At 49.6% G+C, this 24,401-nt stretch overlaps 1 protein-coding gene across 3 annotated transcripts in view; it reads right to left on the bottom strand.

Moving 5' to 3' along the window:
- The window catches only part of Card11 (caspase recruitment domain family member 11), a 77,036-nt gene that overhangs the window by 34,556 nt on the left and 18,079 nt on the right, over window positions 1–24,401 (bottom strand). Inside the window, exons 1-2 of one of the 3 annotated variants that reach the window (XM_048330134.1) lie at window positions 19,624–19,693; window positions 6,325–6,458 (exon numbers count right to left, since the gene is read on the bottom strand). In XM_048330134.1, the coding sequence (XP_048186091.1) occupies window positions 6,325–6,331 (7 nt within the window). In that variant the 5' untranslated portion in view covers window positions 6,332–6,458; window positions 19,624–19,693. The other 2 variants (XM_048330125.1, XM_048330144.1) reach the window with 2 other exon arrangements.

Below are 24,401 nucleotides of genomic sequence, written 5' to 3'. Positions count from 1 at the left end.
CTGTTTTCTGTATATGTGGTGCTGGGGAATCGAACCTAGGGCCTCGTGTATCTGAGGCAGGCACTCTTGCCACTAGGCTATATCCCCAGCCCCGATCCTAGCTCTTCTTCCTGGGGTTCTAGCTGGGGTTACAAACACTTGCTACAACACCTGGCTTAGTCTTCGAGATTAAGAGCCACACGAACTTTCTGCCAGGGCTTCCCTTGAACCAAGATCCTCCTATCTTCACCTGCCAAGTAACTAGGATTACAGGTGTTAGCCACTGTACCCAGATCCCAAATGATTTTTTATCAAACGAATATGACATGTCTTGTTCTGCCCTTCATCCACGGATGGACATTGGAGTTATTTCTGCGATATGAGCAGTGCTGCTGCAGGCGTTCATGGGCATCTCTGTGCGTGGCTATATGCTTTCTTCCTCCTAAGAGTGGGTTCCTGACACATACAGGCAGTGTGTGTGGAATGTTTGGTGGCACACAGCAGCCCCACCGTCCTGCATTCCCGAGAGGAATGTCTGGGCTCTCCTTCACCAAGTTCTCGTCAATGCCGGCTCTCCTCTGTCTTTTATTACAGCCATCTTGCTGAATGTGAAGAAGAGTCTCACTGTGGTTTGGATTTGCATTTTCCTAATGACTAATGATGTGGAGCATCTTTTCATTTGCATATTGGCCATTTATGAAGAGAATTATCTATTCAAATCCTTTGCCCATTTAAAAATTGGGCTGTTGGTCTTTTTATTATTGTGTTGTAGGAATATTCTGGATGCATATCCTTCATCAAATGTATGATTTGCAAATATTTTCTCCCTTCCGTCAGGTGTCTTCTCATATTCTTAAGAGCCTAGGCTTGGGCCAAGTGTGGCAGAGCATGCTTGGAATCACAGATACTCCGGAGGAGGAGAAAGGAAGATAGTGATTGGAAAAGTTAGATCTTATCTCAAAAACAAACAGAAACAAAAGGGGTGGGGGCCTGGCTCAAGTAGTAGAGCCTCTGCTCAGTGATTAATCAAGGACCTTCATTCAAATGGAACTTAAAAAACATCTAGCTAAGAAAATTAAATTCTGATGTCATACAATTCATTTTTTTCTTCTATTTTGATTTTGGAATGGATTAAAAAAATTAATTGTTGCCAGGTGTTGGTGCAGACTTGTAATCCCAGCTACTTAAGAGGCTGAGATCTGAGGACTGTGATTGGAAGCATGGCAAAGTCTGTGAGACTCTCATCTCCAATTAACCACCAAAAAACGCTGGAAGTGAAGGCATGGCTCAAGTGGTAGAGTGCTAGTCTTGGTAGTAAAGCTCAGGGGCAGCACCCAGCCTGTTGGGAATCAGGTAATCCTAAATGTGGAAGTTTGTTTTTGGACTCTCAACCTGACCACACTCATTTCATGTCTGTTTATCTTTATGCTAGAACCAAATTGATTTCCATAGACTTGTAGTAAGTTTTGAAGTTGAGAGATAGAGGACTCCATCCCGCATCCTTGGTATCCTATTATTCATTTTCAAGATTGATTTGGAGATCAGGCACCCCTTTATGATTCCATATGAGTTCTAGGATTTGCTTGCCAATTCCTGAGAGAAAGGTAACTGGTTTTTGGTGTTTTTTGAGGGTGGGAGTGGGGGCAGTAGTGGGATTTGAACTCAGGGCTTTGCCCTTGTTTGGCTGGCTTGCTTGCTCAGCAGGTGGTCTACCACCTGAGCTATGACTCCAGCCCAACTTTTTGCTGGCTATTTTAGAGATGGATTCTCACAGAATTTTCTGCCCAGGCTGTCTTCAAATCTCAATCCTCCAGATCTCAGCATTCTGAGTAGCCAGGATTATCAGAATGAGTCACCAACATCTGACTAATTTATTGGTTTTAATAGTGTAAGGTCCACCCCTGGGAGGTCTCCATGCAGATAACCCCACCTGTTTAAGTCTGCCCCCAGAACCTGCGTTACCTAAGTAACTGGAGGCAGCTACCTCCTCCTTCTCTGAGGTCACATCCAATCCACCTGTCCATATCTCCCACCTTTTCCTATATAATCCGGCTTAACATGAGTCTCCACTCTTTCCTTTTCTCTCTTACTCTTGCTTTCTTTCTCTCTTTGCCTCTTCTTCTCCCTCTGTTTCCCTATGCCTCCATCTTGTGCGGGCTGGCAGTTTGTTCTCCCCCAATAAACCCTTCTCTGCCTGCACTATGCGGCAGTTTCCTTTCTAATGAACCTTACATCTGGTGCCATGACTTGGGAGGGGATAGAGTCAGGAGTCACTGGATCCTCTCCTCCCTCTTCTCTTCTGAGGGTTAATCAACCTCCTTGAACATCCCTCCTTGGACCACGCTGCCGAAAGCCAGAGGAACCTCACCTCGGACATCTGGTCTTTGCCACTGCTGGCTACTCATCCACTACAACGTCTCCTCTCTATGTCTGGCGAGTGACTCTGTCTACAGGTCCTCTGTCTGACCATGCCAGAGGGACCACAAATGCCTTTTTGGCCAATCTGTTCTCATTTCAGGGATGCCTGAATTGAGAATTTGGCTCTACATCCTTGAGGACCCCCCTCTACATCCTTGTGGACCCCCTGTCTATATCTTTGTGGACCCCCCCCCCCACACCCTTCTTGGACTCCTATGTCTTCACCAGACTACTCTATAAAGCCAAAACGCCTCATCGGCTAGAAAATCAGGCTCCATAGCCCAACCTTTTGGCTTGTGCCCTCAAGAGTGCGACACAGGCTGGGTTCCAGCCCGCCCCCCCCCCCCCAGCCCCCAGTTTCCCTCTCAAAGGCTAGCCATTCTGGGTTTGATCTACTCCACAAGCTGAAGGAAAGCGGGCAGTTTTAGAGAAATAACTGACAAGTATTTGTGGTCAATTCCTAATAAGTTACAGCCCCTGCCTCATGAGACTTCTTCCAGGCTTCATTCAAAGACTGGCATCTACCACCAAGGGGCAGCTGCTGCTTGCCTTCTCCTGGAGGGGCCACATCTCCACTGTTTACCCCTAATGTTGATGCCCCTTGCCAGCAGGAAGTAGCCAGAGAGAGTTGGCACCCTTTTTCATAATTATTAAAAGGCTAGAATGTAAGGTCCACACCCTGGAGGGCTCCATGCAGATACCCCACCTGTTTAAGTCTACACCCAGTACCTGTGTTACCTAGGTAACTGGCGCACCTGGAGACAGCTAACTCCTCCTTTTCTGAGGTCACATCCAATCTACCTGGCCCTACCCCCTGCCTTTCCCTATATAATTCGGCTCAACATGAGTCCCCAGTCTTCCTTCCTTTTCTCTCTTACTCTCTTTCTCTCTTTGTCTCTTCTTCCTTTCCCTCTATCTCTCCGTGTCTCCATCTTGTGGGCTAGCAGTTTGCTTCCCCCCGTCCCCCCAAATAAACTCTTCGCTGCCTGAACCATGTGGCTGTTTCCTTTCCAGAGAACCTTACATCTAGTAGGTGACTTTTGATTTTCTAAAGGTAGGATCATGCCATCTGCAAATAGAGAGTTTTACTTCTAGCTTTCAAACGAGATCTTTTTGTTGTTGTTGTTGTTTGTTTGTTTTTTGCCAGTCCTGGGGCTTGAACTCAGGGCCTGAGCACTGTCCCTGGCTTCTTTTTGCTCAAGGCTAGCACACTACCACTTGAGCCACAGTGACACTTCTGGCTTTTTCTATATATATGTGGTGCTGAGGAATTGAACCCAGGGCTTCATGTATGCGAGGCAAGCACTTTACCAGTAGGCCATATTCCCAGCCCCTCAAATGAGATCTTTTATTCTTCTTTCTCATCTAGCTGTCCTGCCATATGCATTACATATATTATGTATCCATGGGTCCCACATACTCTGAGGTCATTCATGCACGCCTTACCTTCCTGTGCCACATTGCCTTGAGCCTTTTGCTAATACCCAGTGACACCCACATGCCCTGGGTAGAGCCCGCCACCCAGGATGCCCTCCCACTCAGGACAACAGGACGCCAGGGTGCTCATTTTCACCCAAGAAGGAAGACATACTTACTTTCCTCTTCTTGGGCAGCCAGCATCCTCAGCCAGCCCTGCCATGCATTATTTAGTATGTATCAACAACTACTAACAGAATCAAATCCCATTTTTTCCCCTCAGGAGTCTCAACCCACACGTTTCGGGTTGAAGGGGCATCTTGTGAACTGCTGAAGTGGCTTTTGTGTGGTATCCACCCATGGTTTCCAGATCAGCTTGTGTGGTGCTCGTGGCCTGTGCTACCTGCAGGGAAGTCCATGCTCATGGTGGACAGGAGCTCCCCATGTCAAGTGATGGGAGGCAGGCGGCAGAGGTTTGCCTTCATCCTGGACAGTAGCTCACAGGAAGGAGATCCTGTGACTGATTCTTTGGTTGTTAGAGTGATGCTCAGCATCTCTGCGCCCAGTGTGGGATCTGAGGATTCCCTGGGGCACAAATGTCTGGAGTATCATCCAGATAGCAGGGACAGAGAGCTGGAAAGACATTGGGCCCCAGGGGATTTACAAAGAGTCCTCAGAGGTGCAACTGCTGGAGAGAATGGCAGGTCAGGTGCTAACAGCTTGTACTTCTGTGGGGCTCTGAAGTTCGGTGCCCAGGAATCATGCTTCCTGTCTCTCACAGACAAAGTGGCTGTGGAGGCTAGGTGTGAAAAGAGCTGCAGGGGGCTTGGTGCCATGGCAACGCTTCCTGCAGGGCCCTGGGTGGTAGCTGCCAGGAGTGGAGCAGGAAATGACTAGGACAAAACCTTTTTCCTTCAACAGGCAACGGGGATCCTCTTCCCTCAGAGCGAGGGACATCACATAGGTGAAGACGACATCATGAATGCCCTGTGCAGCACAGCTGCTTGGACCCTGTGGGTCAAGTGGGACTTGGGAGCTGAGGAGCTTATGACGTTCAGTGAGTGCCATTCTGGGCACAGAGGCATCTGAGAAACTTGTGACATGGTGCTCACAGTTTGGTGGTACAGGTCAACTACCTACACAGGCACCATACAGCATGAGAGTGGCACCGGGAAGCCCATTTGAAGGGTGGCACTAAACACACAAGTGGAACTGGAAGTGCCCTGCCTTGGGCTGTCTGCCTGGCAGGCACCATGCCTAACACTTTATAGAAACCACTGTATTTATCACAGCCACCCTGAGAGGTAGACATGCCCCCCTGTCTTGTAGACAAAGAAACTAAGATGCAGAAAACCCAAACAACCTACACGGAGTCCAAACCTGGCCTCTCTACTGGGCCTGTCCCACACTACAGCGCCCGAAGGTTTCTCTTGGACAGCAGGTGGCATTTTTGAGTGGGAATTTACTGGGCAGAGGGAGAGGTAAGAGACAGCAAAGGAGCTGGGCATGGTGGCGCACACTTGTAATCCCGGCTATCTGGGAGGCAGAGGGGGGGCGGATCATGACTACAAGACCAGTTTTGGGTGAAATGGACAATATTCTGTCCAAAAAACAAATCAGAAGCTGGGTCATGGCTTCAGTCATTCATGCATGAGGCCCCAGGTTCAGCATGAGAAGAAAAAGAAAAAAAGAGCCTGTTGGAGTCAGGGTCAGAACTCACAGGGCAGAGGCCCAGGGAGTGAGGCCTGTGGCTGGATCGTCTGCTTCTGCTTGGCGCACCCTTCGGGGCCAAGGCCTACTTGAGTGTAATTCCAGAGCGTCCTCTGTATGAGAAGAGAAGCTAACAATGGGCAGAGCCATTCCTGTCTGAGGCCTCTATGATGTGAACTCACCGTGCCCAGAGGGGTCCCATCCGCCATGTTGGTGATGTAAGCCAAGCATGCCCATAAGTGCTCCTGTTCACCATCTTTCCCTCTTGAATTCTGACCCTATTCTGAGCATGCACGTTGGAGCACCAATCCCAGAGCCTGGCTTATGAAATGGTAACCACTCTAGACAATACCTTCATATCAACAAAATTATATTAAGGAAAAAAACCCCAACAAGTTCAAGGCTCCTGGGCCAGGCTCCAAGGGAAGGGCGCACCTGCTCACCTTCATCTGGAAAGCACAGGACACAGAGGCCACCCACCATGCACAAGTCCCAGCACAGCTGTGCACTACCCCTGCCCTCATTCCTCAAAGGCATTTATCATATGACTGTAATAATAAATTTGCTGTTGTAATAAATTTTGCAATGTCGACCTTGATCTCCAGAGGTCTGTGTGATTTACCTTCTTCTCTCAGCCACACAGACTTGCCACTGCTGTGCCACAGGCTTGCTGGACTCTTTTGACTATCTTCCAAATTCAGGGTAATGTCGGATCTTACTCCCTGCTCCCCCTCTTCTTCCCCTCTGCCGCATCTCTCTGTCTAGCTTTTCAACATAAAGGGAACAGTACAGGTAAAGTACCTGGCATGTAGTAGATGCTCAATGTGGAGGAGTTGATGAACGATTCTTGAGGTCTGACCTCTACACGTCCTGGCAGGATCTTGTCCTTCTTGGAGCCAGTCTCTTCTTAGACCTAGAGTCTAGATGGCTGGAATCTGAAAAGGGAATAGAGGAGAAACAAAGTGATCAAATATAGAGGGTGCTCTGTGGCCAGGTGTGGTTGCTTATGCCTGTAATCTCAGATACTTGGAAGGCAGAGAGAGATAGGAGGAACATAGTCAAAGCCTAGCTGAGGTAAAAGTATGAGATCCTGTCTGAAAAACAAAAATATAAAACTTCAAGCATGGCCCTATGTGGTAGCCTGCCTAGAAAGTGCAAGGCCCCGAGTTCAATCCCCTGTATCACCTAAAATACAAATAAGGGTGCTGTGTGTTGGAAGAAAACAGCAGGAAATGAAATTCTGAGGCAGGACAGTGTCAGGAGGCAGCACAGGTGTATACTCCAGAGGGCAAGGACAATCTGGCAGTCCACCCACCACAGGTCCCCAGATCCCCAGGATGGGAGGGGAGTTGGCAGCCTTCGGGTAACTCATGGACAGCATGGCAGATCTTCATGGGCATCTGAGCAAGGCCTGATCAGTGGTGAATTCCTTAGCTCAAAGGCAGCAAGCAACATCCCTGACCAGAGTGTTCCTTTCACTGTGAATTACATCCTTGGCCTCACGGGCAGGAACACACCACGGCCCCATAGCCCACGGTGATTTCCCAAGGGAGGCATTCCTTACAGGGTCTGACAAGGGACAAGGCCACTGCCTTTGCCAGCACAGCTGCTTGTGGCCGCTGGGGAGGTTTCTGGGGTTGGGGGGAGTAGAGCTGCTTGAACAGGCAGGTCCAGGACAGGGACGGGTTGGGGGGTCAAGCCCTGCAGAGGCAGGAGGGGACTTGAACCCTTGTTGACAGCTGCTCAGAATCTTGGGGTCTCCAGAAGCTGCTCTGAGTCCCCCCACATGGGAGGGACAGGGCCCCTGGGAGCGGCAGCTCTATCAGCAGGAGCTTGGTTGGTTTGGGCATGAACCACAGTGACATCAGATTACAATGTAAACAGTAAGAAGTGTGTGTGTGTGTGTGTGTGTGTGTGTGTGTGTGTATGTGTGTGTTTTCAATACTAAGGCTTGAACTCAAACTTGCTCAGCTGGTGCTCTACCATTGTAGCCATGCCTCCAGTCTAGCTTTTCTGCTCAGACCAGCCTCCAACCAGGATCCTCCATATCTCAGTCTCCTGAGTACCTAAGATTGTAGGTCTGAGCCTCTGGTACCCAGCTACAAGAAACATTTAATTGCAAGCAGAGTTGTAATTAAAGGTTTCCACCATTGCCACTGCTGCTCTAGTTTCTTCTGGGTCAACACCACATAAGGAAACTGAGGTACAGGTTAGCTAGTAGAGAGACTGGGCTTCTTCTTCTTCTTCTTTTTTGACTACAACCTTTGAGGACCTGGTCCTAAGACCAGACAACATTTCTAAGGCTGTGATTTGGTAAGTTCATCTCTTGATCATGACTTCAGGGATGAAGGTGTAGTCACTGATGGAGTCAGCATCTACTACGCACAGACTGCTTGCTCTGTTAGATGTGTTAGATGTCATCGGCCAACCTTACGAGTTGTTTGAAGCCAGTCATGGTGGTGGACACCTGTAATCCCAGATGCTCAATAAGTGAGGCAGGAGGATCTCCAGTATGGAGACCCTGTCACAAAAACAAAACACATAGAAAAGGATTAGGGGTGTGGCTCAAGTAGCAGAGCTCTTGATAGGCACATGTGAGACCCTAGCTTCTCTCCCCGGTACTGCATAACACAAATCAAACACTTTTCGGCAGTGGAGGTATCCTCATCAAAACTACCATTTATAGCTAACAAAATAAAGCTTGAGGCTGGTGGCTCATGCCTGTAATCCTAGCTACTCAGTAGGCTGAGAGCTGAGGACTGCAGTTTGAAGCCATCTTAGGTAGGAAAGTCTATGAGACTCATCTTTAATTAACCATCAAAAAGCTAGACGTGGAGCTGTGGCACAAATGGTAGAGCATTAGAATCATGTGGAAAATCTAAGAGATAGTGCCCAGGCTCTGAGTTCAAGTCCTAGTTCCAACACAAAAACAAAGACAGAAAGACAGAAAGGAAAGAAGGAAGGAAGGAATAAGGAGAAGAAAAGAGAGATTGGAGGTTTTGACTTGAGGCTCTTTCTTTCCCTTAATAATTGATATCCAGACTGTTTGCAAGGAAGCTGGCGTTTTAGGGCTTGGGGACACAGCACCGTGGTAGAGTGGCTCTGAGTTCAAACTCCACAACTCTCCCCACTGCCCGCCCAAGTTGCCTTTGTAAAGGGCTGCCATGGAAGGTGTGAATACAGAACTCAAAGTTGCCATGTTAACATAAGAGATGGAACTAAACCCAGGTTCTACAAACACAGGCTGGAGTGAGTCTGGGGGAAGCCATTTGTTCCCAGGCAAAGTCCAGATGACACTTTTAACTGCCTCTCACTTAAGAACAAGCAGAGCTAAAGAAAGGTTGACTTCTGAGGAAAATCTCCACCTAAATGCAGAGATCAAGCAATAAACCGATGTCAGAAACTTGTAGGAGCAGAGAATGTACTGAGTTAGAGAAAACTTGTTGAAAGAACCTGCAACCTAACTGGCATATTGGCACATGTCTGTAATCCCAGCTTTCAGGAGGCAGGGGTAGGAGGATTGAGAGTTAGAGGCCAGCCTTCGGCTACATAGTGAGTTCTAGACCAGCCTGTGTTAGACCTGTCTCAAAATAAAACAAAATAACAAAAAGTCCAAAAATTCTAAAACCAAAAATGAAACAGACAAATGCCTCCCCCCAGCCTGATAATTAAGGGTCTATAATGTAACTAAGGGCAACAGTAGAGTAGGCTTTTCTTAAGAAAGCTGGTCACAACACCATAAAGAGCTCATGGCAATTCACAGTAAGGCTGGGCCAGGAGCTGGTGATGCAGTCCTGTAATCCTAGCTACTCAGGAAGCTGTGATCTAAGGATTGAGCAGAAAAGCTCAAGGACAGCAGGTCCTGAGTTCAAGCCGCACACACAGACACACATCTACATAACACACACACACACACACACACACACACACACACACACACATACCACATCTCCCCCCACAGGCTGGAAAAAAAAAGGCAGCAGATATTTAGGCTAATAAAAGTCTAGGAAGGTAACAGTGAGGAAATTTACAAAAAGTTAGAGAGAAGAAAGGTAAGAATGAGGGACAAATGAGGCCACTGTAAAAGGTCCATGATCTGATAGAAAGAAATTCTATGCAGAGTTTCTATGGATTTTCTCTCTTGTATGTTTTCTGAGAATATAGTATAATTAAGAGATGAACTTATCAGAGAAATAATGTTGAAAGCCAGGCATGGTTGAAAGCCATGCCTGTAATCCCAGATATTTAGGAGGCAGAGATTGGGAAGCCAACCAGGCAGAAAGTTAGTGAGATAATTTTTCAGTAAATAAGCTGGGTAGGGTGGCACATGTCTATAATTCCAGCTATGTGGGAGACATAGAGAATGGCAGAAAGAAACCATTGGATCTCATCCTAAAAGATAACAAAAGAAAAAAATGTACTAGAGGCTTAAGAGGTAGAACACTCGAGTTCCATTCTCTCTATCTCTATTTCTGTCTCAGTCTCTCTCTCTCTCTCTCTACACACACACACATACATACATACACACACACACACACACACACACACGAAATGCTAGAGACTTCTCAAACTGTAAGGATACGAGACTTCAGACATAAAGGCCCTTCAAATGCTCAATACACCAGCCAAAAGGATCTTATTAGAGTACTGTAAAGTTTCAGGCTAGCAGAGATTAGGAGAAGCTTCCAGAAGGAAAATCTCAGGTTTTGTCAAGAGTCACACAGGTTCATCCTTGCACAAAGAGAGTTGCTGGACCTCTCTATACCAGTACTAGAAGCAGGGCCACAGTGGGATTGCATTGTCCTGTATTTGACAGAAAATGCTTCAAAACTTAAAATTCTGTATCCACCTAAACTACTTTATTATGTGTGAAAATACAAAGAACTTACTTTCAGAAAGGCTGAGACTCTAAATATTTATCCTCGGTGTCTTTTCTTAGGCAGCTTGTAGAGGATGTGCCCCAGCAAAATTTGAGAATAAAGCAATAAAGAGGAAGAAGGCAAAGAATTGATTTGGAAAAGGCAGCCAAGAAAGGAGGCCCCAGGAAGGAAGCAAAAACTAGCATGGAATATCTGAACAGTATTATGGTGCTGGGTGCTGGTGGTTTACATGGGTAATCCTAGCTACTCAGTAGGCTGAGACCTGAGGACTAGAGTTCAGAGCCAGCCTGTGAAGGAAAGTTCATGAGACTCTTATCTCCAATGAGCCACCAGAAAAACCAGAAGTGGAGCTCTGGCTCAGAGTGGTAGAGTGTTAGCTTTGAGCAAAAGAGCTCAGGGACAGCACCCAGGCTCTGAGTTCAAGCCCTACGTCTGACAAAAAAAAAGGAAAAAGAATATGTATTATAGTGCAAACACAGATAGATCACTATACAATGGTCACCAGGAGATAATTCTGAAGAATTATCTGATATAGTCATACTATTAGGGAAATGACAGATCTGAGAATCAAATGGAAAAAGTTACTAGTAGGTTAAAACCTGAGCCACTGGAAAGAAAAAGACAATATTAACTCCAGAAAAACCCTAAAACCTAGATAGTCATAGCACACAATTGGTTACTTAGTTTACCCAACTATCACTGGTATTCTAACACACAAAAATATAACATTATGTGGAGAACAGAGCAAGGAGAAGTTCTTGGACTGTTAGTAGTGGGTGGGTGGGGGGGACTAAATTTTCATTTCCCCAACCATTTGTTAGCCATTGAAATGTCCTGTTTAGTGATAAGGGATAATGACCAAGCAGCAGAAGAGAGGCCTCTCTAAGGCCTCTCTTCTGAGCGGCAGTGGCCTCTCCACCAGGCCTGGGGATGTCAGTGGCCTTGTGGGGATCTGTTGTTCCTCACCAGCCTATTTACTTTCCAACTCACAAATGCTCATGTATAACTCTGGTAAAAAATAACAAGAAAAGAACACATGGGTCATTAGTTAGAAATACAATGAAGAAATACAATACAAAGAAGCATGCAGAATCCAGTAGTCAGCTGTGCCAGTCTGCTTTATGTACTGACATGACATAGTTGGCCCTTGACCCTTGACCTCACACCACAGCTCCTGTAACACCCATTTCATTCTTTTCACGTTATGGATGAAGACTGCAGAATAAGGGGGTGACTTCTCACAGATCCCAACTCAGGCTGTGCAGACTCCATACCACCTGACCTTGATCATCACAGACATAATTGGTCAAACATCATCTAACCACATCAGCTCATCTAACCAATGCATCCTGAGCTCCAGTGCTTTAATCCCTCATTCTGCTGAGGCCGATCCTCTAGGAGCTGTGTATAGAAAGGTCCATGGGTAGCTGCTGGATGCCCGATGCTTGTGCTAGATGCTTTATTTGGATTGTCATTGTCTCATTTAATACACACAACAATCCTATGAGTTAGTGACTACTGCCATTGAGGCTCAGAGAGACCTAGCAACTGTCTATTCTAGCTGTGTGTTTCCAGTAGAACTTAGTGGAGGAGAGGGGAGCTTACTCTTAGGAGACCTCCAATATACATTTGTTGGGTGAATAAATAACAGGAAATGAAAACCTCGAGGCTGCTGCTTCTTTGCAGGCAGAGAGCTCTGGGCCGTCCCACCGGACAGACAGCTCCCTCTTGTCTCCAAGCTAACCTAACACAGAAGCTCTGGAACTCCAGGAGGCCGGAAGTCAGTTAGATAAATGCATCTGCAGTTAATTCATTTGCCTGGGTGATTGGAGCACACAGCTTGATATGCAGGGTTTAATTATTTCAATGAAGCGTCCACTTAAGTGAAAGGACCTTGGGAAAGAAAAGGGGGGGGGTGATTATTTAAAAGGATATTCTTCTGCTCACGAGAAGGACGGGAGAGACATTAGCCCACCCCCAGACAACTGCATTTACAGCCCTGAACTAAGAGTGTTAGGGAAGAGGGCCAGGACCACCCTCTATGGGCCCCACTTTAATCCCCTCCATTACTACAGACAGGGCTGTCATTCCCCCTGTGAGACTCTCCCTTACATCCCAGTTAACTTGTTAACCTCTGTCTGTCTGAGCTCATCCAGCCGAAATATTGACAGGATAATATTTCCCATCAATTAACATGTGTACAGCAATCAGCAGAGCTTCACCGATACATGTTTTCAAAGCAGCAATTATCATCTTAAATTCACAGTGGAGAGGCAGGCACTGCCAGCTGCAGAGCCAACACCCAGTCTCTTCAACTTGTTAGCAGATCCCCAATATTGTGTTTACGATACTGACTGAGCCCGTCTCAAAAAACAAAACAAAACAAAACCCCCTCCACCTCTTAAGTGAAACTTTGCTCCCAGGATCTCTTGCAGCTAGAGGTAACTGTATGGCACAATTCTGGCCAACTGGAAGTTTCTGGTAAAGATGTGTAGGAAGGCTCTTTAAAGGAGGCAGGATCTGGTGATAAAGGCCTTTTACTTGTCCTTATCTTCCTGTCTGGAACATGGATGTGGTGGCTGGAAGCAGGACAGCTACTTTGCGGCCATGACAATTGGCCATACTTTAAGGATGACCTGAAAGGATGTTATTAGCACCTTGGATAATTGGGGGCAGCCCCAGACAGCTAACCTTTGTGCTCTTGGTCTGTGAGAAATGCTCTAGATTGTAAACCACTTGATTATGTTTCTATTATTTGCAAGCTAAACCAATCATAAGATACACAGGACATATAAGATCCATGTCTTCTAAGTCATACTGACCACAAGCGATTCCAGGATTTGCACTCAGAGCTCTATACTTGCTAGGAAGCCATTCGAATACTTGAGCCATGCTGCCAGCCCTTTTCCTGCACTGTGTTATTTTTAAGACAGGAACTTCCTTCCTGACTGGACTGTGATCCACTGTTTGTGGCTTCCAATCACAGCGGGGATGACAGAACAGGTTCATGCCACTGTATCTAGTGTTTTCAATTTCTTCCCAGGTTGGTCTGGAACCACGATTCTTTCCCTTTCAGCCTCCCTTGTGGGCAGGATGGCAGGTTCTTTTCTCTTTCATCTTGTTAAAAAACCAGGATGGGCAAGTGATGAGGAAAGACTAAGTACAACCTGTGTATAACAAGCCATGGGGGGTGGGGGAAGGATGCTCACACTTGCAACAGGGTATGTGTACTTTGCTCGGGGAATGGAGCCAGTGGTTGCCACACCATTGGTAAGCTTCATCCCCTAGCTCTGCACACTGAGCTCTGCACACCCAGATCTGTGTTCCCAGTTCTGCACATCCAGCTCTGCACACCCAGCTCTGTGTTCTGTTCTGTACACCCAGCTCTGCACATCCAGATCTGCACATTAGCAGAACCCTCTGTCTGTCTTTCCTGTGGCGACTCTGCCCCAGGTCCTTGCATCACTCTCTTCCGGCAGTGCAGATCCTCTTCCAGCCTGCATGTAACTCCCAAGGCTTTCCCTTCCTCCAGCAGCCTCCCCAGTCTACACCCACCACCCTGCTTTCCACCACACCCAGGCTTTTCCACATGGCTGGTCCCCAGCCCATCCCACAGCCTCACCCAGGCAGCTCTGCCAACACGAGGCTGCCTGTAACATTTCCATCTGTAACCCTTATGGGCCTATATCCATCTGTTCTTGGGGGATCTCAGCCCAGGGCCAATATTTTCTGTGGACAAAAGTATCCCAACTTGCAGAGCACTGGTGGCTCACACCTGTAATCCTAGTACTCAGGAAGCTGAGACCTGGAGGATCATGATTTGAGGCCAGCCTGGGAAGAAAAATCTGGGAGACTCAGCTCCAATGAACCAGTAAAAAGGCCTGCCTGGAGGTGTGGCTCAAGGAGGTGTGGCTCAAATAGTAGAGCACCAGCCACAAGCGGGAAAGCCAAGTGAGAGCATGAAGCCCTGAGTTCAAATCCCAATATGGACAAAAATTGTCAACTTGCCACGTTTGGACAGGAGGAAGTCAGGGTGGAGGATGTGGTATGCTATTGAGGCCAGATGCCGACAGCATGGCCAGATACCCCTCTGTCCCTCCTGGGGCAGTGACTTTGGATCTGTGCCCCAACTATGCACTAGAGCAGCTCAGCCTCCAGAGCTGCATTAGTAGAAAATGTGACACTTCCTCCCCCACTTAGCTGTTAATTTTGCTCCCATTACTGCACAAGAGTTTTTGCACATGGCTCAGAAGTGACAGACTGAAGTTGTTCTGTAGTGTATATCGTTCATCACACCAGCCCTGTCTGCTCTCCCAGCCTGGGTGCACAGCAGACTGACAGCTGGGTGCCCACCCCAGAGCAAGGTCACCTTCCCAGACTCCCAGGAAGCTGGTGTGGCCTTGTGGGACTGAAGGAGGTGGAGGGGGCATCCAGGCCTTCCTGGGAGGAACGGGTCCTTCCTGCTGTTCCCTTTGATGCTGGCTCCACAGAGGCTGTCAGGCCCAGGCATCGAGGGGGCTTCACTTTGGCTTTGGCTCCAGGCATGCTTCAATGTTCTGCCTGTCCTTACCTAGGGTGAGGGGGAAGTCAGAGAACCCCCTTTGAGTCCCTCCTGGGTTTTTTGTGTTTTTTTTTTGTTGTCAGTTGTGGGGCTTGAACTTGGGGCCTGGGCGCTGTCCCTGAGTTCTTTTTGATCAAGGCTAGTGCTCTACCACTTTGAGCCACAGTGCCACTTCTGGTTTTCTGGTGGATAATTGGAGATAAAAGTCTCAGTGGGCTGGGAATGTGGTTTAGCAGTAGAGTGCTTGCCTAGCATGTATGAAGACCTAGGTTTGATTCCTCAATGCCACATAAACAGTAAAAGCTGGAAGTGGCGCTGTGGCTCAAGTGATAGAGTGCTAGTCTTGAGCAAAAGAAGCTCAGGGACAGCACCCAGGCCCTGAGTTCAAGCCCCAGGATTGACAGAAAAAAAAGAAGAGTCTCACACATTTTCCTGCCAGTGCTGGCTTTGAACCCTGATCTTCAGATCTCAGTCTCCTGAGTAGCTTGGATTACAGGTATAAGCCACTGGTGCCTGGGGAAACCATGGTTTTGGTGATAAAAACACTTGGTTGTCACTGTCATATTCAGCTTCCATCACCAAGAACTACTTATTTGTGTATTCATTTATTTTTGTAGTACTGGGGATTAAACCCAGAGCCTCATGGTTGCTAGGCAGACCCTCTATCACTTGAACTATAGCCACCTAGGCCTTTTTTTTCAGATAGGGTCTCACACTTTGACCTGGGCTGATCTGGGACCACAATCTTCCTACATTAGCCTCCTGAGTAGCTGGGATTACAGGTGTGATGGAAGCATGGATGCGACCTTCTATGAGCATTCGTCAGCAAGATCTTGCTCAGGGAGCTTGGGGCTGGTGTGCGATTGTGTGGGGTGAACCCCATGGACCTGAGAGTCTTCTAAGTGAAAAGGTTGAGCATATAGAAGGTCATTGGCATCATAAAATTGGAGCCCCTCCTGGAGAGCAGCCAGCGGGGAGGAGCTAGAGGATTCTTAAGTTTTCCTTTTGCTTCTTCTTCCCACCTGGCCAGCACTGGGGTTCCGAGGGTGCATGTGACCTGGCTGGGCTTCTGATGTCTTTGGATGTCAATCCAGGGAGCGTCTACAAAGTGCGGTAATGAGGACACTCCCAAGGGACCAAGAAGCAGGGTAGGGTTGGGGCCTACTCATTCATTCATTCATTCACTCACTCAGCATTAGTGCATACAGAGGGCAGACAAGTAAGATGATGAGGTACAGGGGAAAGATAAGACAAGGACAATTGAGCAGAAGGTACAAGGGCCCCACATAGTGTACGGGGCTGATGAAGGAGGCAGGCAGAGGACAGTGAAAGAAACAGGAATGAAGGGGCTGGGGTAGGAGGATCCAATCTGGGCAAAAGCATGAGACCCTACATGAAGAACAAACTGAAAGCAAGATGGCTGGAGAGTGGGTCACAGGGTAGAGCTTTTTCCTAGTAAGCTTGAGGTCCTGGGTTCAAAGAGCAGCACGAGAGAGAGAGAGAGAGAGAGAGAGAGAGAGAGAGAGACAGAGAGACAGAGACAGACAGAGAGACAGAGAGAGACAGAGAGACAGAGACAGAGAGACAGAGACAGACAGACAGACACAGAGAGAGACAGAGACAGAGGAGGGAAGAAGGGAAGGAGGCATAGTTGCAAGCTGTGAAGTTCCAGATGTGAAGGAGACTGAGATTAAGAGGAACTGCAGTTCCAGGCCACCTGGATAAAAACTTTCTCTGGACCCCTTGTCAGTGGGAAAAGCTAAGTGTGGTAGTTCAGACCTGCCAGCCTGGCTGAAGAGGTCAGCATAAGATAGGAGATGACAGCCCAGGTATCAGCTCTGGCAGAAAGTGAGACCTTATCTCAGAAATAACCAGAGCAGCCAGATGCTGGTAGCTCACACCTGCAACCTCAGCAACTTGGATGGGAGGCTGAGGAGGGGAGGGCTGTAGAAGTAGATGAGGAGCACTAAGGTCTTCTTTCTCTGGGTACTTAAGTGTGGTATAACCTCCCTCAGGAAACGTAGCGTCTTTCTCTCCCCTTTCTGGTCTGAATCTGCACCCTTCTCTGTCCATCTTGGATTTGGGATCTCTGGGCTGGGATGTGTCTCCCCTTTCCTGGGATGCCCTCTCACAGATGTGATCCTGCTGGGTGAGGTGGCTCACACCTGTCATCCCAACTAAGGGAGGCTGAGATTAGGAGGATCACAGTTCAAGTCATGAGACCCCTATCTCAAAAACAACAATAACCCCAAAACTCCACCCCAAACAAGCTGGGCTTAGGAACACATGCCTGTTGTCCCCGCTGCACAGGAAGCATAAATAAGAGGATCACAGTCCAGGCTAGCTCAAACCCAAAGCCAGACCCTTATGTGAAAAATAACTAAAGCAAAAAAGGGCTAGAGTGTAAATCACCAGCAATGCCAAAATAAGCCCAAAACAAACCTGGACTGCTGGTCCAGATGGAGAACGTTCCAGATTCCTGGGTCTGCTGTCCCTGCTCCTTCTTTTTGGTGGAGAGATTTCTAGAAGAGTGGAGCAGGGTGCTGGGACTGGGTGGGCACAGAAGCCACACCAAAACCCTTCTGGAAATCTCTGTCAAGAGAATCCAGGGGGTTCCCTAGTGAAATACCCCGCCAGGCAGCCTCTATGCCCAGCCTCCAACTCAGTATTAGGGTTCTGAGAGCATGCTTCCGTCAGCTCCGGGCTCTTCCGCCCTCTGTGATGTCAGGTTTGGCTGTAGTGAGTTGCTACAACATGTTCAGGATCGGCCAGGCCCGTAGCTCTGAGGCTGGCTGGAGCCAGACTCTGCTCCACAGGCCTCCCCAGGCCTCTGGGCTCTGGCTCAGCCTCTACCAAGGAGACTGGATGGCCTGTGGGTGTGCAGGCAGCTCCTCCTTCTCCCTTTTGCCCTTCAGTACTGGGGATGGAACCCTGGGCCTCACACTTGCTAGGCAAACACTCTACCACTTGAGTCACATGCCCAGCCCTTTTTTTTTAATTTTTATTTTTCAGACATTCTTATGAACAGCTTTGCCTGAGGGGTGGGGTCACAGTGAGATCTTCCTATCTCTGCCTCCTGAGTAGCTGAGATTACAGGCGTGTAGTGCCATACTTCTGGCTCCTTTTCTTCCATTTGCCTCTGTATGGTCCTTGACTAAGCCCCAAAGCCCAGACTCCTCAAAGCCAGAGACATTTAAAATAAAGACAGTTTACCCAAACCATGGAATATTACTCAGCTACGGAAGAAGAGTGACAACATGCTATACTGGATGGCCCTCAGAAACAATGCACTTATTTATTATTAGAAAGGCCACGTATATGTGATTCTGTGTCCAGAATGAATCTGCAGAGACAGAAAGCAAACCAATATAGTCGACCTTCTATGTCCATGACTTCCAAAATTCAAGAATAAAAATACCTGAAAACAACAACAACAAAAGCTAGGCACAGAGTTGACTCCTGCCTATAGTCCCAGCTACTTGGAAGATGGAGATTGGGAGGTAGAGCTCAAGGCCAGGCTGGAAACTCATGTCTCAGTGTTACACAGGACCCCAGTAGGGAAATGAGGTGCCCAGCTGCTTTGTCATGGCGGCCTCTTCTCCCTGAGTGTCAGGAGCTTGAGTCACTAGTGGTGATCCCAGTGGGCTGTGGGCTGGGGCTCCCTGCAGGGATGTTTGGGGTCACCCTGGAATGTCTGCATGCATGCATCACTGCGTACCTCCAAGGGGGGCTGAGACGAGGCACTATGGGTCCTCAGTGGTCCATGAACATCCCATGAGGAAGTAGGAAGGCTTTAAGGGGGGCCTACAAGAGATGACAGGGGAGGAGAGCTCCTTTTTGGGGATCTCCACTCCTGTCTCATTGGGGGGGGGTTGTTCACCCCACAAATGGCTGGGATGCCCTCCTAGTGTTTTCTGTTTGTTTTCTTGTACTAGTCCTGAGACTTGAACTCAGGGCTTGGGTGCTGTCCCTTGCCTTTTTTACTCAAGGCTGGTGCTCTACCACTTGAGCCACAGCTCCACTTCTGGCTTTTTGCTGGATAATCAGAGATAAGGGTCTCATGGACTTTCCTGCCCAGGCTGGTTTTGAACCACGATCCACAGATCTCAGCCTTCTGAGTAGCTAGGATGACAGGTGTGAGCCACCGGCGCCCAATCCTCTAGTGTTATTCTGTTCTGTGGTGGGCAGAAGCAGACTCTTAGTTTGCAATCTTGAGCAAGCCCAGATGGGCTGGGTGATGGAGCTGGGGTTCAGGGGCAGGAAACCCTCCCAGAGTGGGACAGGCCCTGGCTGAGTGGCCACCCGTAAAACACACAGGTTCCTAATGCAGCTGCTGCCTGTAAATCCTGCTGTAAGTCTCTGGTGTGTCCTCTGGGAGAGCCGAAAGCTACCAGAGTGGGCTGCCCTGTGTCTGGGGCCTCCTTGGTGGCATCTGGACTCTGCACAGGCGCAGTGCAGTGCGTAGACCCCACACAGCTCACACCTGCTGCTGGCACTGCGCATCTCACTCAGGGAATGAAGTGGGAAGGGACATGAGGTCACTGGGCCCATGTGGTAGACAAGAGCAAAAGGCCTGATGGGAGAGGGCAACAAGAGGTCATGTATTCCCCAAGATGTGATGACACACCACAGCAGGAGCCAGCAGGGACAAATACTTACATGGGGCCCTGGGCTCGGCTGGGGTCTCCTGGTGTTGATCTGCAACTCCCTGTGTGGTGCTGAGGCCTGGTGGGGTACAGCGCCTGTCCAGGGCTGTAGCGCCCGTCCCGGAAGACCCCCCCCCCCGCCCCTTGGCTTGGCTGCACCTATTTTTGGCAGAGGGAACTAGGGTGGGTGTCACACTTCCCTTTTTGTTTCAGAGCTGAGTCTGTGGGTGACTCTAGCCCTATGCAGGGGGAAGCTGTGGAGGGGGTTGGGGGGCTATGGAGGAGCCTGGGTCAGGGGTGGGGCGGCTCACCCCTTCCTGTCAGCTTTCTTGCTCAGGAGGCCAGAGTCCTCTGCCTTGAAATTCCCTCCAGGAGGGAACATACTGGGGGAAGCATCTACAGGCACCCACCCTTCTGTCCACTCCTCCTGCTGGATCTTCACTTTTGTTAGTGCTTGTGGGCCCCCCCCCCCCAAGCCTTGGAGCCTGCCCTCCTGTCTGCCCACTCTCTGATGTCATGATCCTCAATGGCTGTGTCTGTCTCTGCCCTCGTGGACAGGTGACCCAGGGCAGGCTGCCTCCTCTGGGCAGCCCTGAGGGCAGAGGGCAAGAACGAGGGTCCTCACAGGGAACTGGGCCCCAGAGAGTGGGTGAAGGACAACATGGAGGGGTGCAGACACAGGTGGGTATCTGCACCTGAGGCCAGCAAACCCTCCCATCCATATCACCAATCATGAGTTTCCCACACCAAGCTCATGGCCCCATACCACCAGGTCCCACTGGGGCCAGACCCAGGGGAGCTGTGCCGCCTCACCCTTTCCCACACACCAGACAGAGGCTAGGTGGGATCAGCAAGTGACCACTCAGATAACCAGCTTCAGTAGGGGAGGGAGGGACACAGCCACATGGAGTGTGTGTGTATGTGGGGACCTCTAGAGAACAAGGCTCTTTGTTTTGTCCTGCCCCCAGTCCTGTGATCTCCAATAGCCTGCCACCCTCCCTCCCTCCTTTCCTCCCTCCCTCCTTTACCCTCCTTCCCTTCCTCCCTCCCTCCCTCCCTCTTCTTCCTTTCTTCCTCTTACCTCTCCTTCCTCTCTCCCTCCCTCCCTTTCCTTCCTCCCTCCCCTCTCTCTGCCTGCCTGCCTTTTCTTCCTCCCTCCCTCCCCTTCCTTTGGTGGTACTGGGGATTGAATTCAGAGCCTCACTCACACTTGCTAGGCAGACACTCTGTTGCTGAGCCACGCTTCCGTTCTGGTTTTCACTGGTTATTTTTAGGACAGGGGTCTCACTTCCTGTGAAATGAGACTCAAGCTTGAGCCTCCATCTGTGTCTATGAAAACACTTTCCTGTCCAGGCTGAACTTGAACTTCCATCCTCTCAATTTCAGCCGCTCACAGAGTTTGGGAATACAGGCACGAGTCAAGGCTCCCAGCTATAGATTAAGGGAAGGCATTTCAGCTTCTGGACAGTTCTCTGACCCAGTCAGAGACAGGAAGCATGGGGTGGGGGACATGTTCAAGAAGTGATGGAATTTCACACTGGGAGGGTCCCTGGGGGCTCTGGGCCACCCACTCCTGTGTCACAGCTGGAGGAGCCAGAGGTGCCTAGTGACCACGTTGTGCAGATTGACGCATGTGCATCACCTTTGCTATGGTGTCCCCATGGCCTCCAAGTTGCAGAAGAGGGTCTGGCAGTGGGCAGGGGACCTGAGCACTGGGCCAGGAGCCCCACACAAGGATTTAGAGGGAAGCAGGGCCTGGGCCAGGTCTGCTCAGACTTCTGCTGGCTCATCTCTCCCTGGAGCCCTGGGTCATCGCAACAGGCAACAGGACAGCAGTGGTGACTGGCAGGATACAGCTGGTCCTGGGCTGCCATTATAGAGGAGGGGCTGCCCAGCCGTGTTCAAGGGTGGGACCAAACCATCAAAGGCTTTCCTAATGCTGGGGTTCTGAGCTGCTTCCCACTGGACAGGTTAAGATACAAATGGCAGGCTGAGGCACCCCCGGGTGCTCCTGAAGGACCATCTCTCCTTGACCCCGGAATGGCTTCCAAATGTCCCCTAGGAGGAGGAGGGTGAAGTCACACAGGAACAGGAAGTGGCTTAGGAGAGCTTCCGGCCACACACTCCCAGGGTGCAAGTCAGAGCTTGTGGGTAACGAGTGATTTGTCTATTATTGCAAGAATAAAATGTACAGCAGCTGGCTTTGCAGCCCAGCAGATCTATAAAACCTGAGGACTTGAACATGGAACACTCTGACTTCAACTAGGGGTGTAGGCATGAACCCCAAACCCTCAAGGGGCCCGGTGGGAGCTCCTTTTCCTATGGTGTTGCCAGGGTGGATGTCGGTTTCTCTATCTTCCTCTCTCTCTTTCTCCAAGATTCACCCCCCCCCCTTCGCCCCTGCCCTCCCAAACCAGTTCAGGACTTGAAAACTGGAGCCTGGGCTTGCCACTCCCCCCGCCCCCCCCCCCCCCCGCCGGCATTCTTGGATTTATTTATCTTTGCCTTGAAGCTGTGTGGTTCCAAACCGCCTGGTCCCCCCACTGCTGACTCAGCGGCCTCAGCTCAAACTCATAAAATCCTATTTCAAAAAGGTCCAATGATTTTATTTTCTGATCATAAATATGAAATTTAATTAGCAGCTTGCTGCTAATGATGTCGCCATGGAAGCCTGCATGTGGAAGCAGGGAGTCGCATAAAGCAGAGTCAAATCCTGTTAACTCTTCACCGTTTTCTGCCCGCTGGGCTGGGGCCTGCTCCTTCCAGGGACTCAGTCTACAAGCTGGGGGTAGCAGAGGGGCAGCCCAGGGCCAGGAGAAGCAAGGACAAATGTCTTCTCCAGCTGAGCTGGACGGGATGCTGTGGCTCAGACATCCCCTTTGTTGGGTCTCGGGAAACTGGAGATTCTGCATGCTGACACATTCTGTGTGTCAACTTGACTGGACTAGTGGCTGCCCAGGGGGCTGGTGAGACATTCCTGGTGGAACTGGGAGGGTGTCCCTGGAAGACATGAGCCCTGGGCGGGTGAAGCCGGCTACCCTCCCAAATGGGAGGACAGCAGCCAATGTGTTGAGGATCAGAAGGATGAGAAGATGAAGAGGGGTGAGCTATGTCCTTGAGCAGGGGTGTCCATCTTTCCCCACACTGGAACATCAGAGATGCTGGTCCTCAGGCCTTGGGACATGAGGGCAATCACATCAACCACATTTCTGTCTCTGTCCTGCAGGAGGTGTGGGGGGGGGCAAGGGTGGGGGGCTTTTTAGCCTGACTCCATTCCTGGAATAAATCCCCTTCTGTCTCTGCCTCTCTGGATCCCATCGCTTCTGTTTATCTAACACCCTGTGGCCCTATCCATGGCTCCGCTCCTGCGATGGCTTCAAGTCCACTGCAGAGACCGGTGTGCTGTCTCCATAAAGCAGCCCAGGGAAAACACCATTGGAGCTGGGAAGGGCTTGGCTTCACTGCTGGATGTGAACAGTGTGGGCCACTCCATGCCGTGGGCAGCGGCTAGGGGCATCTGCTGGTCTCCAGCAGGCACTTCCCCATCTCCTCTGCCCACAACCCAGAAGGTCAGAAGGACCACAGTCCCTCCTTGAACTTCCTGAATCTCCCAGCACCCAGCACCCACCCTCTTGCTCCCATTCCGCCTACCGTCAATCTCTAGAAAACAGGAACTATGGTGTACACAGAGTGAAAGCCCAGGCTGGAATACAGTTGGTGCCCCATAAATGAAGAGTTCTTACAATCCTTATTCCTCAGGACTAAGACCCGAAGGTCTATTTGGAATAAATGGACTGTTTGGTGTAGTATCCAAGGCGCTGAGGTTCAAATGTGAATGTTGGGGTTGGGCATGGTGACTCACAGCTGTCATCCCAGCTGCTAGGGAGGCAGAGATTGGGAAGGTTGTAACTTGAGGTTACCCAGGTTATGCTGGCATTACAGGCATGCACTACCATACCCAGACTCTTGTAGCTTTTGATGCTGAGCTGATAAATCTGTGGTATTCCTTGTGCTGGAGGCCCAGCAAGAACCAGCTGCCTTCTCAGCACAGCCATCTCAGACTAGGTATGCCTTGCCTCTGAGAGGCCTGGAAGCCAAGGTCCCAGGGCCTCCCAAATCCCATTTATCCTCAGATGTGTCCTTCCTCCCTCCCTCCCTCCCTTCCTTCCTCCCTCCCTCCCTTCCTCCCTCCTGTCCTTCCTTCTTTCCCCCTGAGCTCAGGGCCTCTAGAGTGAAATCCAAGCTTGAATTGGTAGAGCTCTGCCCTGGTAAAAACACAGTTCTCTTTGGTGGTATGGAATATGGGATTATAAATGTGTGGTATACTGAAAAGCTGGAGGCAGGGGCTAGCACCTGCCCAGGCCCTAGGGAAGGGGCAGCTCCCCTGCCTGTCTTGGGCACTGAGTTGTGTTGTGGGGTGTGTGTGTATATGTGTGTGTATCTGTGTGTGTGTGTGTGTTGGTATTTGGACTTGAACTAAGGGCCTGGCTGCTGTTCCTTAGCAGTTTTGCTCATGGCTAGCACTCTTATCACTTGAGCCATCACTAGTCTGACTTTTTGCTAATCATTTTGGAGATGGGAGTCTTTGGGACTTTCCTGCCCAGGCTGGCTTAAAACTAAGATCCACAGGGCTGGGGATATGGCCTAGTGGCAAGAGTGCCTGCCTCATATACATGAGGCCCTGGGTTCGATTCCTCAGCACCACATATACAGAAAATGGCCAGAAGTGGCGCTGTGGCTCAAGTGGCAGAGTGCTAGCCTTGAGCAAAAAGAAGCCAGGGACAGTGCTCA

This window comes from Perognathus longimembris, chromosome 1 (assembly GCF_023159225.1).
Source record: "Perognathus longimembris pacificus isolate PPM17 chromosome 1, ASM2315922v1, whole genome shotgun sequence".
Lineage (NCBI taxonomy): Eukaryota > Metazoa > Chordata > Mammalia > Rodentia > Heteromyidae > Perognathus > Perognathus longimembris.
This window is presented reverse-complemented; position numbering and strand designations above follow the sequence as displayed.